We start from the raw sequence: 19,374 nt of genomic DNA, 5'->3' as shown, positions 1-19,374 counted from the left end.
AAAGAACGGGGAGACAGCGACAGACTGAGAGCACTCGGAGGCGCAGGAATACAAGTGAGAACCAGAACAAGCTGCTGGCACTGGAGAAGATGAAGAAGGGCAGCCCCCCGAGAACCAGCCTCAGAGCAGAGAGCAGGGTAAGGAGAAGAGCTGATTAAAAGGGGGTCAGTTCAGTTCAAATACAAGAGGTCTCCCCACTGGAGAAGGAAGCTACATGTCCCTATAGCCAACAGCCAAGCCAGCCCAATCACAGCTGGCCAGTGGGATAGTGGGGTTTGTTGCAGGGTTTATGGGATGGGTTATGTTATGCTGTGGCAGACAAGAATTAGGCAGTGAAGTTATTCCACCCCATTTCGTTCCTCATAGCTCTGCCCGTGATTGCTCAGTGCTTTAAGAAACTAATTAGCAGTGGTAAAGCTGATTCCAGGCAGAGCAATATAGGTCAGAGTGTGTGTTACACCAGTCACATTAAAAGACGGTTCTCAAACAGTGCAGCTAACACGGCTAAGCTACAGAGGTTCCTACAGAAGGTGAGAAAGCCATCACTAGGAAAGAGGACACAGAATGGCTGGTTGGTTCTCACTTGCCTTTGTAATACCTTAGCCCATCCATACAGCACGGCCATGGCAGCACCAGTGCATGCTGGGATTCCTGAAATGCCTACCCGCTAGGGTCCAGCTCCATTACTGGGGGAAGGAGCTTCTGGCTAATTTCCAGATGTGAAGTACTGCATTGCGGGAAAGAGCAGCTGAATCCGGGTAACTGCTGCCAATGCCCGTGGCTTCCTGCCCACAGTGGGAAGGTACAGACAGAACTGGTTCAGAAGGACCCGAGCTAAAGATCTCACTTTGGATCAGTTGGGATAAAAATCAGTGATTAAAAGAAAGCTTTTTTTAAATTTAAATTGGATTTTTTAACGTCTAAATTAGATAAGTTTATTTTAAAAAATGAATCTGTATTTAAAAATTTGAAATTATGACAACATGCACGAAGGCCTAAACGTACTAGAGTCTATTAAAATTTAAATTTAAATTAAAAAAATAAACAGAATGTTTGCTGCTGAAGTTTTAATGTCACATCACTGAACTGGTGGAAGTCACTGGCTAAGCCCCTGGAACCAGAGATGCTAAACCAGCTTTGGATAGCACTAGCTGCTTCTGTATGTGCAGAGAATATTTTTTTCATTTCAGTTTATTAACTAGTTCATCTGAATGACTAGTTCATTCATTAAACTGATTGGGAGCAGGAAAGCACATTTTCCTCTTCCAATCTATGGATAAAAAGTAGGTGTGAGAGTATGAGATCTACTAGCTCTAAAATCTTGAAGGCCATGGTGACCAGAAACAATCAGTTCAATTCACTAACTACAGGTAATACTTTGTTTAATATATCAATTTTAAATGCAAAACAAACTGTCAAACTTTTCTCCTTATGAATCCAGTGCATGTAAGGTAGTTTTATTTAACGGCTAAAAAAAAAAAAGTTTAAATGCTGTTGTTGTGCCTTTTTCTTTGAATTTCGACCTTCATCCAGAGCTTGACACAAATCACAAAAAAGTGAATCTAGTAAACAAGGAAGGCATAATTCCCCATTTTCTAACATATTAAAAATGTAAACTTTAAGAATCTGAATAAATGTATGTTAAGCTACATAATTGCATAGCCAAATGTGGATCCACCTGGTTAGCAAAAAGCACCAGCAAACTTAGAGTAAAGCTATGTTATATTTAGTTGCAAATGAACATGCTTCAATGGTTACCAACCAATAACAATCAACCCTTCTTTAGGAAAAGAACCAGGAGGTGGATGTAGCCATCAAATTCAATGGGTGAACTATACCAAGTTACTGAGGGGGCACGGACCACCTGTGGCAGCACCCTTTGCCCCAGCACTGCAACCTTAAACCCTGTAACCACAGCCCTGGAGTGGTGGGAGGGCTGGAGAGTCAGCCCACCCCACGCTCATCCCCACAGCGGTGGCTCCTGTCTTACAAGGCTGGGCCAGCTTCCCGCTCCCGGCATTGTGACCTGGGTGCACGGGGTTGTAGTATCACTCAGGTTCGATCCCTCCATCGAGCAAGGCAAAACCTGAGCGGTGCTGCTGCCCTGTGCACCAGGTTGCAATGTCAGAGCAAGGAGGCAGAAGCTGACGTTGCAGGATGGGTAGAGGGCGCGCTCACTCTGCAACATCTCCTCTCCCCACCCCGCGCCCACTGGGGCTTCCTATCCACATCAGGCTGGGAAACAATGTACGTTTCCCTATTTTTGCACCCTTGGTTCCATGATCTCTGTGGAGGCAAGTGAACCGTAAACCCATGCTACAGCCACCACTGAAAACAACAAAAAGGTACAAATGCAAAACAAGATAAAAATTGATCATTTAAAACACTCTGATTTAAAGCAACCCATCCTGCCTCAGCTGCTGCAACCAGCTGGTATAACCTGTGCGTATCAAACAGCTGGACCATAAAGAGGCCTCAGACATCCCATACAATGGGGTTACATACCTGTTAATTTGGAATCATAATAGAACAGCACTATTGACGAGCCCTTTTCAAACTTCCACTCCACCCTTCCGCCTTGCGACGTGTAGGCAGCACAGGGTATTTCAATCGCTGGAAAGAAATAGCAATAAGTCAGCCTTTGCGCTGCTCTCCAAAGCTCCAATGTAATTAGATGCTATTTGTAAGCAGCTGGCAGAGCTAAGCCACTAACATATTTGTTTTAAGAGAGATTCAGAGCCAGATTTTCATTTATACTCAGGACCAATTACAACGTAGTGTGAAGGGAGCGTACATCATTCCTGAATCCCCAGGGTTGGAAAAAAATGCCTTACAGGGAGAGGCTTAAAGAGCTGGTTAGTTCATTGAAAAGAAGATTGAGAGGTGACACATTTATGGCATTATAAACACCTTCCCAAGAAAAAAATACCAGGTACTAAAGAGCTCTTTACCCAGGCCCAGAAAGGCCGAACAAGAACCAGTGGCTGGAAAAAGCCAGATCTGTTCAAATCAGAACTAAGGCACAATATTTGTCTGTTTTTAAAAGAGTGATTAACCATTGGAACCATCAAGGGAAGTGGTGTATTCCTCAACTCTAGATGCCTTCAAATCCAGCCAGGCTGCCTGTCTGGAAGAGCTGCTTTAGCCATACAAGTTATTGGGCTCAATACAGGGGGGAAGTAGGTGAAATTCTCCGGTCTGTGTGATGCAGGAGGTCAGAATAGATGATCTAATGGTTCCTTCTGGCCTTAAAAATCTACCATTTCCTGAGGGCCACCATCTTAAAGTCACATGGGTCTGAAAATTCAGCCTCCTGCTGACCTGGAATGCTAAGATCACAGGAATAAAACCATTAACAAGCTTTTTTGTTCACTTTGTGCATTTGGCAGCACTTTGGGTATGGGCAGTTTCAATACTGCCCATCTGGTGAGTTATATAGGTCTTTCACTTAGCAAAAAGGCAGAAATTCACTTAAGAAATGTTAAAGCAAGAAATTGACTGTGAAGCTGCAGAAACTAGCAGGGACACATCCTGTATCTGAAACTACTGGGAACTCACTGAGATTTCCTAGATTTCACAGCAAGGTTCCTGGAAGTGTCAATCCATCAGCAAATCAGGAAACTGACATCACATGGACAGCGCAAAGCAGAGTCGAGCTGCAGAACGCAGCTCCTGCTTTAACGCCTGGGAAACCAGAGATGGAGTTATCACTGGCAACTGACATTTAGAAAAACAATCTAGGGGTAAAAGTTTCAAAACATACCTAAGAAGCTTAGGAGTTTAAGTCCCTTAGGGCCAGATTTTCAAAGGTATTTAGGTACCTAAAGATGCAGAGAGGCACCTAATGGGATTTGTAAAAGTGAAACCAAAGGGGAGTTATATTCTTAGCCTGCCTAGGTGCTTTTGAACATCCACTGGAATGGACAACAGGGGATGGATCACTTGATGATCACCTGTTCCCCTTTTCCACTGGGCCTGGACAGCCAACACAGCCATTGGTACTTCTTGTGAGCTGGATGGATGGCTATGTGGAAGTACATGTCATGTCAGTAGAGAGCCATGAACCAACCTTGAGCCTGAAGAGATGGGATGAAGAGATGGGATGACGGAGGTAAGCATTACTACACTGCCTCCGATTCAGGATGGTATGTGTTTATCCACTCTTCTCAGGTCTAGGATGAAGCTTGTCTAGGAAAAAAACCGCCTTTCTTCTTTAGAATAAGGTATATAAACAGGAGTAAAATCCTCTCCCCTGTACTCCATAGAAGAGAGGAAGCTATGAGTGCACTTCTGTTTGTAATAGGCTCTCATGACAAGGATCCCTGAAGAGGGATGGGGCAGGTGGTAATCTGTGGAAATGGAGAGGGGAGCCTGAAGGTGGATGCAGACTCCAGATTGACTCCAGTGCAACTCCCAATGCTCCTGTCAGAACTACTGCCTCAGAGGGAGTCTGGTGTGCTGAGGAGGTGGAAGATGGATGCCCCTGGAGTACCTGGGATTCTTTCTTTGAGGGTGCTCCTGCTGTTGATCCCACGAGTAGCATGATGTCCTCTGCCTGGGCTGCTACGTGTAAGGCATCCTTGAGAAAGCCAGTGTGTAAATCCCTAAGAACCACAGAGCTGTCAGTAAGGGACTGGAGTACTTTGTTTTCTAGCTGAACAGCTCCATCCCATTAAAGGGCGGGTCCTCTATAGTGGCCTGTACCCACAAGGCCCATCTCATGTGATGACAGTGGCCGTCAACTATGTGGCCATATCAGATGCGTTCTTGATTGCCTGGAGGGATGTTCTCACGAGCATCTGGCCGTCCTTGATTCTTTCCTTCAGCTCATCCCTGGATTCTTGAGGGATCTTGGACAGGAAGGGAGCGACCCTCTCCCAAATGAGAAAGGTGTATTTGGTGAACAGGGCCTGGTCATTCGCCAGCTGGAGCGAGGCTGATGAATGCGCCTTGCGCCCAAGGAGATCCAACTTTTGGGGCTTTTGTCCTTAGGCTTGCCGCCTTTCATGGACTGATTTTTCCTATGCTGTCAAAACAGCCAGGAACTCTGGCTGGATGTTTGGATGGACATAAGGGCATTTAATCAAAGCCCTTTGGGGGCACTGGTATCTCTTCTCCACCCTTTTCAAAGTGGGAAGAAAAGTGTCCGGCATTTGCCACAGTCTTTTAGCAGATTCCAGGAGCCCCTTGTTAATAGGGAGGGTGATTCTGGCCAGCATCATGGTGTTCAAAATAAAGACTTCTCTTGTATAAATGTAGCCTCAACATCCACGGTCTCTACGATGCAGGAAAGGAGATCTTGAAAAGCTTTACAATCAATCGCTGGGGCCAGGGCTGGTGTCACTGCCTTGTCCTTGGGTGGAGATGGGGGTCGTTGTGATCCCTCCGTTGCTTCCTGCTCTTGGGGGGCCATGCCTGGTTCTGGTGTGGGTGGCCTGATTAATGATACCACTGGGGAACAGGATCTCCTCCTTCCTGGAAACATGGGAGGGGGGGATCTGCTCCCAGACGCAAGAGCTGATGATCCCCAGTAAAGCTAAGATGTCACATGGGTACTAGACTCCCCAGTAACCTTCTTGGGGTCTCACTCCAAAGGCAGAGGGGGATCTCTACTCAGTGTGAGCCAGGAGGAGTGCATGGGTTGTGGTGAGGAGGAGCATCTTTCTGAACAGCAGTGCCGTAGGGCGATGTGCCATTGGGGTCAGTTCCATTAGTCTCTTCAGCACAGGGAACATGTCCGGAGGTGATCCAGATTACTCCAGGGCAGACACCTGTGCTGAGATTGGTGCCAGGTCCCTCATTCCCTGTGCCACTCACGGCCTGTGTCGAGGACTCAGAGGCTCTGTCCTTTGAATGAATGTTTTGTTTCCTGCTTCCAGGACCTTCCTTCACGTTTGATGCTATATTTGGGCTCTGTCCAACCCCGTGCATTGCATCTCACCCTCATGTACAGGCACAGATGCCAGCTTTACTGCCTGGGAAGCCAGCGCTGGCTCAACCAACGTGGACACCAGGGCCATCCACGCCAAGAGTGTCAGTACCGCAGCTTTCGGTGCAGAGACCTTCGCCAATATCAAAGTGGGTGCCATCAAAGTCACTTGTGCCAGCTCTGCCGATACACTTCGCCTTCTGTCCAGCACTTGATCCTGGAGTATAACATAAGCCGATATCGGCCAGCGCTCCCTTGAGCATAACTAGCTTCAGTGGCCATCACTTCTGTGTCCTAAGTGACGCTTGTGGACTGCTCCAGCAGATGTAGCCTGCGCTGCGTGTCCCTGGATTTGTGGGTGCTGGAAGAAAAGGAGTTGCCCACAGAGCACCCAGTTGAGAGGTGGCTCTCCCACAGGCAGAAGCTGCATTGACTATTATGGATGAGTCCATGAGACATGGCAGCTTGTGTGAGGCGTCTCACACCAGAGCACAGGGAAGGGTCTGCAGTAACCTTTTTTTTTTTTTTTTTTTTTTTTTTTTAATGTCCACATGAAAGGAGTGTAAAGATGACTATTTTTTTCACAAGCCTGATTTAAGAATAGCAGTGTTCAGAGTCTCTAAGGAGAAGAGTGAGTCAGACTCTTGCTGGGTCCCATCTTGCTGCAATGGGCCTCAAAGGGAAGTGAGGGAGGGTTGTGTCCGCTCTGCCCTCGAATGGGAGCACGAAGGAGCTTGGGGATGGGAAAGGAGATGAGTGGCTCCAACAGCCCCTGCTATTCAAAAGAAACCGAACTCATGCTGTAAGGCACCCACGTGCAGCTGCCGTGGAATCCACACGGACACCAAGTCGAAGAAGAGCTGACCTTACAGCAGCTTAGGTACAAGTGATCATGATCAGATCATATTCATTACGTGCAGACAGCATCATGTCTAAACCAGTAATATACATACCTGGGCCAGTTTCACAAAGCTGAAAACACGTGAATCAAATCAGCTGGAAGGAACCAACCCAGGGATAATCTTTGCAGTTTGTGAGCTCCAAGCCATCAGAGCACCTAAAAGTCACAACAGTGGCTTCTGCTGGAAGGAAGCAGGACCACAGTAGCAGTTTGTCAGGGTGAGTGCTTCAATACAGACACTCTTTACAGCGAGGGGAGGGATTCTTGCATCACTGTAGTTAACCCACCTCCCCGAGAGGCGGTAGCTATGTCGACAGAATTCTTCCAGCAACCTAGCACTGTCTACGCCAGGGTTTAAACTGGCATAGCTATGCCTCTCAGGGGTGTGGATTTTTCACACCCCTGAGAGATATAGCTATACCAATGTGAGTTTTCAGTGGAGACCAGCCTTCAGCCAGAGATCATTCCCTGGCTGAGAAAAGCCAGTGGATGGAAATACACCTTGATTGCACAGGGCAGCAATCAACATAACTTCTCTGTCACTGGCAATTTTTAAATCAACGGTTTTTCTAGAAGCTCTGCTCTAGTTCGAACAGGGATTAATTTAGGGAAGATCTATGGTTTATGTTATCAAGGAGATTTGACTAGATCATAGTGGTCCCTTCTGGTCTTTGAATCTATGAATTGATTAATTTTGCACACCACACTTACGGTCATTCTCCGGCACTTGGATGGTTTTCGTGTCCATAACCTGGCCTGATATCAAGGACCCTACGGGAAGGAGACAAAATATGATTAGGATATGTGTTTGTTTACAAAAGAAGCCAAGTGATCCCAAAGCTGTCAAAACAGCTGCCAAGCTCAACCCCAGAGAGATTCAGACATCCTCCGAAGGATCAACACCTTAAGAACATTCTTTTCTACCCCATTTTCTTGAAGAACTCATAGCCTCAGAGTAGATGCCAAGGGACTACACTCAATTATGGGAAAGGGGTTTTTAGTCAGACTGCTTCAAGCTTTGCTTTCTGGTTGGTTTTTGTTAAGACAAAGTTAAATGTTTGCATTCATTAAGGCCTTAAGGCCCTGAACAAGGGTCAGGGCCCCACTAGGCTAGACACTACAGGTGTACAGAAAACAGTCTCTGCCCCAAAGCGCTTACAATCTAAAGACAAGACGGACAGATACACATTTCTTCCCAGGTTCCACTTTAAACAATTGCCCCCCACATTGCCTCCCCAGTCTCAGCAGTGCTCCTCCACCCCATGGGAAACCATGTAGCTTATCTATGATAGACTGAGAAAGAGCCGAACTGACCCAAGTGTACAAAACCAGAGAGTCCAGACTTTACATTCCTGGTGTTAAGGTAAAAGCACAAAGCAGGCTTTTGTTGCAGGAGAAAGGTTTTTCTAGGCCTCCTTTATATGTCAAAGAAAAAAAAAATCACAAGCCCAGATTTTTCAAATGCTTTGGAGGCATCTTTAAGCAGCAAGAAGCCTGACACTCGTTTTGCCAGAGATCAGTTTGAGGTGACACAATGTATGTTGGGCTGCGAGCTTCCTACTAGCAAGCATTCCTGATCTTGCAGAAACTGGCAGCTCCGAGACTGCACTGACTACTGCAGATTATTTTTAGAACAGCTCAACTATGAGATTCCGCAGTGCAGAATGAAACTCTCAGCATTCCCACTCCTGTTCCAGGTAACATCCCGAGCTTCTGACCTACCTTAGGCCAAGTATGAGAGAGACTGCTGCCATCTAGCGTCCCCCTGAAGCCCTGCTCACTCCTCATTGCCTCTGTGAAAGGGAACAGAGTCCTCTTCCGCCTAACCACCATCACCTGTCAGCTAACAGGAAATCCTTCTCTGGAAGTGATCTATTCAGTAAGTGGGTGGATACAGGAAGCATAACAGAGGAGGCAGGAGATGGTCTATTTAATATATCCTGAGGAATAGCAACAGCAGGACAGAGGTTTGTTCTGTGTCCGTAGCTCCCCCCAGACTGCTTTGCACTTTGCCATCATACCAGTCATTTAGCATCATATGAACTTCATTAACGTACTGTTTCTCTCATACAAGAGACAAGTGGAGACCTTTAATTTGTAAATTCGACAGCATGTTCCGCCTGCTTTACAAACATGGGAGTGTCACTAAGATACCCAAAGCTGCCTACGGGACAAATTGTAATGGGAACTGGGCATCCAAAATCCCCTAGACACAGCTTGGCGAGTCTCTCCAAACCCCAACGGGATGGGGCAAGGTAAGCCCTGTTTTATAAAGCGGCAATGGAGGCACAAAAAGTACTTCAATTGTTAGGTGTTTGGGGCAGGAATAGTCTTTATTCCGTGTTTGTACAGTGCTTAGCTCCTTGGGGCTCCTATATGTTACTGAAACACAAATCCCCAATATCAAATACCCCAGACCAATATGTGACTTACCTAGATCAGCACAAGACTGTGACAGAGCCAGGGGCACAACCCTGATCATAGGCAATCAGTCCTGTGCTGAACTACCCCATTCTCAAGATAAGACCCAACGCTGGGGCACCCAACTAGACAGTTATCTAGGTATTTATCTGGCTGTGTCACTATTAGTCAAGAGCCTGTCCCACCATGTTGACATTTACCCTGCTAGTTTTCAATCCATAGCACAAGGAGCATAGACAAGCTAAACTGAATTCATTGCAGTAGATTAAGATTGAGACGGGCTAATCAAGTATTAAAATCCAAGTGTGACATCTTCATTCCTCAGCTGCTGTTCTGTCCCAAGAAAGCAATCAAACAAAGCTGTTACCAAAGTGGAGGAAGAGAGTAGGCCAATAAAATAATGTGAACGAGACTGTGTCCCCAGTTAAAGGGCAAGAACATTGAATCAGAGCCAAAACCTGTTATCAGCAAGGACTCAGGAGACAGCTACATACTAAACAGGGAGGGGGGGGGGGAGCTAGCAGAACAAGGAAGAGAGAAGCTCTCAGTTAGTTTCTATGACTTAAGCTGCCAGGTGGAGTTTCCTGTCCTACCTGTTTTGTATCGTCTCCTCCCACGCAACCCCCCCTTTGTTCAGGAGTTTCACGGGGAACCTAGCCCATATTTGTCAAATGAAACTTTGCTTGGCATTTCTCAACTTACTTTCCCTCTCATTCCCCAAGTCTTTAGTCATCAGGCTCTCTGCATTGCCTGCTCTGTTCAGAGCAGATTACACAAGAAAGGACTCTATACAGGGACCCACATCTGGGAACCCTGCCAGCCTGCTCTGCCAGGTCTCCTTGCTCCCCAGGGATATGGCAGGTTTTTAATGATTACCAGAGATATCTCCCTGCCGCCACTTTTGCTTTGTGGGGTTGTTTTTTCCAGATGCCAGTGACTGGCAGGCAAGTTACCACCCCCCACCAGCATGAGTTTTCAATACTTCCTAGTGATCTTGTGTGCTCCTGGAACGCGACAGCTGATACATTTAGGATGCACTTCAAGTGGATGGGCTGCTTCTACAGTGGCAGTCATCTTGAATGCCTGATTGCTAAGAGCTAGTCATGGCTCTGCTTTGGTCAACTCACTCAGGTGCCTCAGTTTCCCCATCTGTAAGTACTCTCATACGTAAATCCCTTCTCACTGCACCACCTTCTCACTGCACCACAGGGCTATTTCTACAGTGTCTACAGGGGAAGTTTACAGGCTCCTCCCCAAGAAGTTCACAATCTAAACCCCCCACTGGCTTCACAACCACAGCAGGGGTGACAGCTAAATCGTGGCTCAGCTCTGTAGAGCCGGGTCTTACAGGCTTCAGCCCTGTCTGGGAATGCTTTTGCACAGCCCATGCATGTGGAGTGGCCAAGGGCCGGTCTACAACACCAAATGTAAACCATGCTTTGATTATTCGGAGGAAAAATGATGATGTAACCAGGATCTGTGACAGGGCTGTTCTGTAGATGGGGCCTTATAACCAGTTTAAACAGTCGTAAAATCTGGCGATGAGCCACCCACGTTTATGACATCATAGCCAGGACAAGAAACGATAATTTAGCCTAGTATCTACCAGGATTAAAACAGTTCCCAAACACAGTTATATCCTGTTATTTTTCCTGACTACAAAGTCAAGCGATACGTTTCACAGCTGCCTCTAAATAAGGTTCTTGCAGCGTTCAGGCCTGTGACACAACCAGAATTAGGGTAAGCAGAAGACAAAAGGATGATACAGTTTAAGGTCACATGATCCAGTTTCATTACATCTTGGTTCTTTGCTATACCTTAAGTTAAATGAATTTAATCGATATTGCAGGTCCACCAAGGACAAAGAGTAGGATGGGGAGAGAGAGAGACTAGGCTGATACTTTGCAAGGCAGGAGAGGAGTAAGGACACAGAGGTGTAAAGTGAGTGTGAAGTTGAAATTCGAAGTGTTAATGGACATTGTGGCTGTAAATTGAACCAGGAGAAGAGAGACTGAGCAGCAGTCTGATAAAAATGGCTGCTAAGTGGTAGCAACAGACTGGAAATGGGCTGAATCAAATTACAGTCATTGATTAAAGTCAGTTAAGTAACTAGAGAGTGAAAACCAGCACTAATCACATGGAAAACTAAATCAGCTAAATGACAATTGACAAAACTAACCCACAAAGGAACGGTTCTTAGAGTCAGTGAGTTTCAGCCTGAGCAGTAGTCTGAAGTCTACACAACGACATGACGACACCATTTCAACCCACAATCAAATGGCTGTAACACAAAGATGCACCACCCTGGCTAGGGTCCCATTTACAACATATAGCACAACCTCCAAGCACTGCTGTACCAGTGCATTGTGGGGCCTTATCCCACAGTTCCCTGAGGCAAAAGTTTGTGGGAGTAATGGCTAGCCTACACTAGAAGCACTGCAGCTGCGCGGTTGTAGTGCATCTGGTGAAGATGCTCTATGCCAGTGGTTTCCAACCTGTGGCCCGGGGTCCAAAAGTGGCCAGCGGGGGCTTCCAACATGGCCTGTGGCTCCCCTCCTGTTGACTGCAGAAGGGAGCCACTGCCTAAGGACCCAGGCGGAGCATGTTTCCACAGGGCTACAAGACCAGTGCAGCCAAGGGGACAGGAGAATTAGCCTTAGAATTTCACCCAGCAATTCCTGCCTCAAGTCCAATAACGAGTAACTGAGCTACAGCATACACATTAGGACACCCAAACATGACAAAGATTTCAAGTCCTTAGTTCACTGTCCCAGTGGGTGATGCCCCTCACTGTCGTGCCCCATTTCCAGCTTGAATTTTTCAAGCTTCGGTTTCTAGCCATCAAATCTCACGCTCTGCCTTTGCCTGCTGGATTAAAGAGCATCTGGCTGTGTAGCGTAGTGTTGTGCTAACAGCAGGCACACAGGAAACACCATGATCCAGCCACCATTTAACCTTCTCTCTGGCAAGCTAAATAGACTGCACTTATCTTCATTCTACTGCACTAAGATTACAGGAGCTGCCACAGCTCAAATCAGGTGGAATCAGGAGTACAGGTGACAACACACAGAGCGGTCACTGAAGGAGTGTACAGGAGCATTGCATGAATGCTCTGGAAGGACTGTAAGGACACAGCTGTGATGCCGGCACTTTCCATTTACACTAGCACTGCTGACAATGCAAGATATATATGGCAGTGAGTCTTGCTCTAAGCCAGTGTTTCTCAATTGGTGTTCCGCAAGAAAGTGACATCGCACCGCTGAGAGCAGCTGTTCTCCACGCCGCCGAAAAAGGGAAGATGTCTTGGATTTTTCGGCGGAGGGTATCGAGCATGAGTGTAATTTCCCTGTGGAGCCTAAAGGGTTCCGTGGGGAAATTTAATTGAGAAACGCTGACCTAGTTGTTTGTATATAATTTGCTTATTTCGACATTTTTTTTGGCCCCATATGTAAAAATACTGTTAAGAGTTTGGGGGTTCCGCAATTATTTATCGAGTTCAAAAGGGTTCCGTGGCCAAATTTCATTGAGAAACACTGCTCTAAGCAAACACAACAGTGCTGGATGCATTCGTGCACTGATCTGAGCATCCTGGAGGTTAAAATTATCCTGGTAGTACAGGCTAGTGGATAGAGCTGGTGGTGCAAATCCTAGCGAGCTAGGAGATGGAGCAACTCTCTCTCTGGGACAGGCGACGTGGGACAGCACTGAGTAACTATGACAAATTACTTCCACCAGCTCCCTGTAGCTTCTACTTCACCCCCCAATATACCTACAAGTCATCTTTAAAGGTGAGCTGTGAACCAGGACAAGAGATTTGCTTTTGCCCCTTGCTGCTCTCACGCAGGAAGAGGTTACAGCTCTTCAGAACAGAAGCTTGGGTATTTTATTACTGAAATATCAAAGATCTCAGGTCTCTGGGAGCCTGGATCGGCTGGCGGGCTTTGCAAGATCTGAATAATGATGGCATACCAGACAGTAGCCTGGGCAGCATCTGTCCCTCCACTTGCACTGAGAGGGAAGAAATACCAGGTCCAAATGGAACTCCAAGGATCTTGGAAGGACAAGAGACAGCATGGATCCCCAGGAGGATTTAAACCTGGAGTTCCAGTGAGTTGGTATTTTAAATCCCAAAGCGTGGCCCACTAAGGAAATCCCTCCAGCATAAGAGAACAAAGAGGCACCAAAAAAGTCACTCAAGGAAGAAAATGGAAGTCTGCCACTGTGCTATAATCCTTCACGTATGAAGATCTTAGTAAAAAAAACAGGATTGAGATGGTTAACTCTCTCAATATTAAGGTACACATATTTCCCCACCCACAACCCAGGCAGCTGCCATCTCAGCTGTGCCAAGAATCGATTGTGGATGTAAAAGGAGAGGCCACTAATTAAAAGTAAGAGGTTACCATAAACTGTAATCAGTAAAGGGTGGAGGGAGAATCCTGGTGCAAACTGAGGAGAGGAAGGACAAAGGTTAGATTTTACTTGGTGTTCTTTAGGGTTCCTGCATCCAGATTCCAGCTGATACGAAGGTGAAGAGCAAAGCCCGGTTTTGCAATTAATCTGTCTCCCTTCAGGCACTTCCCAGCAAGATCCAAACCTCACAATCACACAAAGGATAGATATCTCTCAGCAATCAAGGGCAGCTCAGTTTACAAGAGGCCTTCTGCTGAGCCAGCACAATGCAAGAGCGCACTGTTTGGAAGTGTAAAAGAAGGAGGCCTGGAAGCCTTATTGTTTATTTGCTCAGCAAACTGGGGGAGTCTTTTTTTTTTCCCTCTTTTCTTTTCAACACAAACAGGCTGCCGAACCAGGAAATGCCAAGTTAACTCTGAGTAAACCAGGGCAGGCTTACAGATCTGCAGCAGTGACATGAAGGGTCCTCAGGAAGGGTCCAAGGCATCCAGTCTATTTTGGTTTCAGCATGTCTGCACAACAGCACATGTTGATGCACTAGTTCCAAGAGACAGTCTGGTCTAGCAGCCAGGGACTAAACAGGAAATCAGTGCTCCTGGGTTATACCGGGCTATGCTGCTGACCTGTTCTAACCTCAAGCAACTCACCTTCCTTCTACATGCCTCTATTTCCCTTCCCACCCTTCTGTCATGTCTCAATTTTAAGCTCTTCAGGGCAGGGACTGTGTGTACATACCGTGTCTAGTACACTGGGGGCCCAGTTTTCGCTGGGACCTCTAGGCATTAGAGCAGTACAAAGACAAGAAGTTACTGTTCTTCCATACAGTTTCCTCACCGCATTCCAATATCAGATCCAATGTTTACTGGAGAGGAGTTCAACTCTATAGGCAAGAGAATCAATGTAACCGAACTTGAAAGGACTCCCACTGGCCAGCTCCCAGAGACCCAGCCCTTCATATTACATCAAACCGGTGCCCTGTTCTCAGTCCCATCTCTCAGGACTATAAAGTCAGAGCTGCTCCGTCCTGAAAGAGCAGAAGTGCCCCTGAGCCGATCATTCATAGATACCAGCCGGTCTAGTCTGTAAGTGTGGGTTATGTGTTTTGCTGCTGTTCCAGCCCACAGTTTCATTCGACCCAACAGGATCAGATGATTTATGTTTCTAAAAGGCAAATATCTGAGCCTATTCTCCAGGGTTTACAGATAGCTGCTGGAAAATAAACTCTGGAGCCTTCTGGGCGTGTTTGTAATACAGCACAATGGCCAAGATATCTTAAATTCGCTGATCCTGAGTTATCATTTAACCTCTGTATGAAAAATGCCTGGCTGCACCCATGCTCATCTAACCCTGATCCAGCACATTTAAATCCGCCACCACGGTGCCATTTCAACTCATGAGTCAGGACGAATGACAGATGTATTTCCTCTTTCTGTTTAACAGACTCTGAAAAAACCCAATGACACGGAACCAACTGACATCCTGGTACTGGACATACTTGGGGCACGGGAGACAAGGACAAGAATGTGTGTCAACACCAACCCATGAGCAAATAACGACAAATCACTCCCCCCAGCAATTCTAGAGGTCTCAAGTCAGCCAGCTACTGGCCAGACACCATATCAGGCAAAGCTCTCTGGTATCTGCAGGTGCATACAGTACAGCTAGTTAGGAATTTTTCAATAAAACTGTTTTCTAATCAGAAAATGCCGATTTGCCAAAACAAACTTTTTGTGGGAATGTACCAGTTCTGATGAAACTTTAGACAGGAAAGGTTTCCCAGGTCCAGGGTGGATATCTGGTCAAAACCCAAGAGAGAGAAACCCCAGAATAGCCTGGTGGTCAGGGTACTCACCAGGGATGTGGGAGAATGGTAAAGCAGGGACTTGAATCTGGATTTCCCACATCTCAGGTGAAGGGGAGACACCTAATCACCAATTGGCTATTCTGGTTGGGAAGGGTCAGTCGGTCTATCAAAAAACTTTGAAAGGAAGGTCTGTTTTGAGACTTTTCAGAACAGGAAAAGTCTCAAAAAGTTTTTGTAGGATGGGAAAACCATTTCCTGCCCACCTCTTCGTGCACAGCACCTAGCACAATCCTAAGAGGGGCCTCCAGGTCCTATAACAGATCAACAGGTTCAACAGCCTTACCCTAATCTATGTGGCAATGTTCATGCATTGCCCATGAACCAGCAACTTTTTGGAACACGTTTTCAGCTTTAGAAACCTCCAATAAGACCCTCCCCCTTGTACAGATGTCCTCTTTGGGAGGTCTTGGTCAGCTTTCCTTGCAGCCTTTTCCTTTCAACTGCTTTGAATTCTTCAGCAGTGGGGCAGGGAAATCTTCTTCCTTAGGACCAGCATAGCAGGGGATGGCTTTGTAACTTGAGCTCAAGATTGGAATCTCTGAAGCTGCAGAACCGGGACTAGAAGTTCCAGCTGAATTTGCCAAACAATTTCTTGGTGGGGAAAAAATAAAAATCCATGACCCAGTCAGGTATTTTCTGTGTCCTACAAAGTTTCTCAGCACTCCCTGCAGTTTCCTGCATCATCACAGAAACAGGGGACAGTTGGCACACTGCGGATGTGAAGAACTAGTGTATTTGAGTGACAAGTAAATGCATATTGCAGCAGTTGAAGTAAATGGAGGACAAATGGTGAGAGCAACAGTTTGAATAACTACTTCCTCAAACCCCGTATCTGCCAAGGAAACCACAGTTTCTCTAACAGTAGGAATACAAGGGAAAACTTCTGCCCCACTCGGTATTAAAACTTCCAAGTCTTGCCCAATGCTGTTGATTATACATCTCTTTGCAATGAATTATTGCAGGAGCATTTGTACCAGTTACTCAGTACACAAGAAAGAATTGCCCAGCCACTTCAACCAACCCTGTTTGCTTTATAGAGATGGTGTTAAAACATGCAGAGACCCGAGATCCGTGGCCATTAAGGCACGCAGCAGAGCGCTAATGATAGCTGTTGAAACATAGACGCTTAGAATCCATTTTAACCAGAGACACTTCTGAGTTCTTGCACTAGGGACATCACCTTATGCTGTTTGTGCAGCACCCAGCACACTGGGGCTCCAATCCTGATCAGAATCTGTGTGTGCTACTACAGTATACTTATTACAAGCTGGCTCCTGGGAGTTGGAGGGTACTTGCTAGTTCACTGGCAGTGCCAATAGCTGATGCTTTGGCTGTCAGAGAGGTGTACAATCAGGGTGGGAACAGATGGAAAACCACAAATATTTATGCAAGAACAGTCAAATGAGTCATTCTGCTCTAAAACTACAAACTACAAAATGGAACAGGCATGCTGAAAAAATTAAAGCTGCTGTGCTTTCAGGTCACTCCACCATGCAGTTTTCACCCCAAATGGTAGCCAAGCAGAAGCAAGGATACAGACCTGCACAACGCAGCTTCACTTTCCCAGCCAGAGCAAGTAAATGACATTCCCGGGACCTTTTCTGACCCATGTCTAATCCATTATTACGCAGGCAAGGTGGGTATCCAGGGCACCATATCCATTGCCATTCTGCTTTATGAAATGCCGAAGAAAAACTAGGAAGGACTCTGACCCACAAAGGAATTCTGAGCAAAATTCCCCTCCAGATGACGTGCTGGATAACCACCAAGAACACAGTACTTTGTACTTCGAGACTGCAAAGCTCTTTACCACCCCCCTATGCCCAATACAAGTACACCCCACCAACCCCCCATTGTGGGCTGTAAGTTTCAGGATACTGGGATGCTAGACTCCGCCCTGAACATAAAATCTGATTCAATAGATGGCATGTTTGTTCTATCAAAATACATTGAAGCTCCTAATCTCCCTCAACATAACAGCACCTCAAACAGAGTATTAATTAGGCTGATAGGTGGGTGAAGTATACCACTGCAGGGGTACAGCCAGCACTCAGGACAGCATGGGGAGTGCAACTTAAACAGCTGCTGTGTTTACCTGTATGTCATCACAACACCACTCCTATGCACTGAAGTGTTATTTAGCATACCAGGACAGGAGATAACTACCATCTGAGTGTGCCAACTTTCCCATCAATCACTGCAGCATAACAAACCCCAGGATCCAGCATGTTTATACTCCAGCCGCACCACTGGCATCACCCCAGACACACCCTGCCTGGAAGGAAAGAGCAAACTGTGCCTCAGGCCTTAAAGGCTGCAGGACAAGTCCTGGAAATTTGAATGGGGGGCTCTTGCCAAGCCCATACCTGGATCCCATGGCACAAGGGGTTTCCATGAATGCTCTGAACCAGCCAATATCACAGCACAGTTTGTTTCCCTATACAAGGGACAACAGAATGGATGCCCCATGAACTGAACTCTGGGAGCTGCCCTGGATTAAGGGATCCGTATTTCTAACTTGCCATTTTACCATGAGTCTCAAGACATTTGGTATTTTTCTTAAGGCCTCAACTTCCGCAGCTAGGTGGTTACATGAGAACCTCCCCTTTCAGTTCTTTGCAGTGGTTACAGAGAAGAGTTAAAGCTCAGAACCCAGAAGGTCAGTAAAGACCACTCAAATTATTTAAAATCTCATTAATTTTAAAACCATCTTGTGGTTTGGGGGCCATGGTCCGTGGCTTTTGAACAGTTGGGGTTGGCAATGCTGAGAACCCAAGTGCCAGAGGAAAGTCTTTTAAAAATGGACTTAGTTACCGCTCCTTGGAAGTGTTCGGAGGATCAGGATCGCTCTACTCACCCTGGGCTGGATTAACATAAACCCATGGAAAGACTCCCACACCCCGCTTCACTTGTCACTCATTCTGTTCCCAATACAGAGTCAAACTGGAAGCCCTCCCCACCAAAACCTGTCTGAACAACACATTCCCAGGGTTTGAGCATGTGGATTTGGCCCATCAGAGTATCAACGTGTGCAATTCAATAGCAATATTTTATTCAGAACGCTAAGCAAAGGATTCTGAAGAGCACCGCTGGACTACTGTACAATTCAAATCTGAATTAGAGACTCCCCTCCCTTTGCACCAGCAATTTGGCACTTATACACCACTTCATCTGGAGACATTAGGACACTTTATAAAGGTGGGGTGGGGAAGCCAGCATTATCCTCATTTACAGACATAGGAAAGGACGGTTACACAGTGAACCAGTAGCAGAGCCAGGATTAGAACCCAGGAGTCCAGAAGATAAGGGAAGCAGCTTTGGCCAGTGCCCAAGTAATAGCTGAAGAGCTACAGGGCTTCACACTTTCCTTTGCGGATCTACTGACAAGGGACCCCCTCATGCAGAGTCTGAAGGAATATGCATGTGGTTAATTCCGAGGGGAGGTATTTCTGCCTACGTGAAGTCATGGAGGAGCCACCTTGGCTGTTTTGCGCTTCACTGGTAAACATGAAAATTACTCCTCGTGCCCAGACATGCTTCACCCAGTGTTTGATTGAATTACCAGTCAGGTGAGATGGGAGGTGCATGGCACAGATACAACTGGCTGATAATTTGTAGTTTGAAGCCATGGAGCCAGTAGAGAGTGAATGACTCACTACTCAATTTGCCTTGGACAAATCACAGCAAAGAGGAGACAAACCCCAAAGAGTTCAAATCAAATCACTGGCAGTGGAGCCTCTGCTCTAAGGGTTATTCTTGACAATGGTAGGCACTTAGAAGGGAACAAATGGCAACAAAATGCTCCCCAGGAGAAATGCTTTTAGAAGCCAGACACAAGGTGGAGGA

General features: G+C 46.4%; 1 protein-coding gene across 1 annotated transcript in view; it reads right to left on the bottom strand.

Annotated features, from left to right (window-relative positions):
* F11R (F11 receptor) overlaps nucleotides 1-19,374 on the bottom strand; it is a 44,693-nt gene that overhangs the window by 11,668 nt on the left and 13,651 nt on the right. Inside the window, exons 2-3 of the mRNA XM_067569594.1 lie at nucleotides 7,542-7,601; nucleotides 2,506-2,613 (exon numbers count right to left, since the gene is read on the bottom strand). Of these exons, the coding sequence (XP_067425695.1) occupies nucleotides 2,506-2,613; nucleotides 7,542-7,601 (168 nt within the window). The remainder of the gene's footprint in view (nucleotides 1-2,505; nucleotides 2,614-7,541; nucleotides 7,602-19,374) is intronic.

The sequence above is a fragment of the Emydura macquarii genome, unplaced genomic scaffold (genome assembly GCF_026122565.2).
Source record: "Emydura macquarii macquarii isolate MOO-44397 ecotype Brisbane River unplaced genomic scaffold, CSIRO-AGI_Emac_v2 contig_2924, whole genome shotgun sequence".
In the NCBI taxonomy this organism is placed as follows: Eukaryota; Metazoa; Chordata; order Testudines; family Chelidae; genus Emydura; species Emydura macquarii.
Note: the sequence above shows the minus strand (reverse complement) of the source record. Positions and strands in the feature narration are given on the sequence as shown.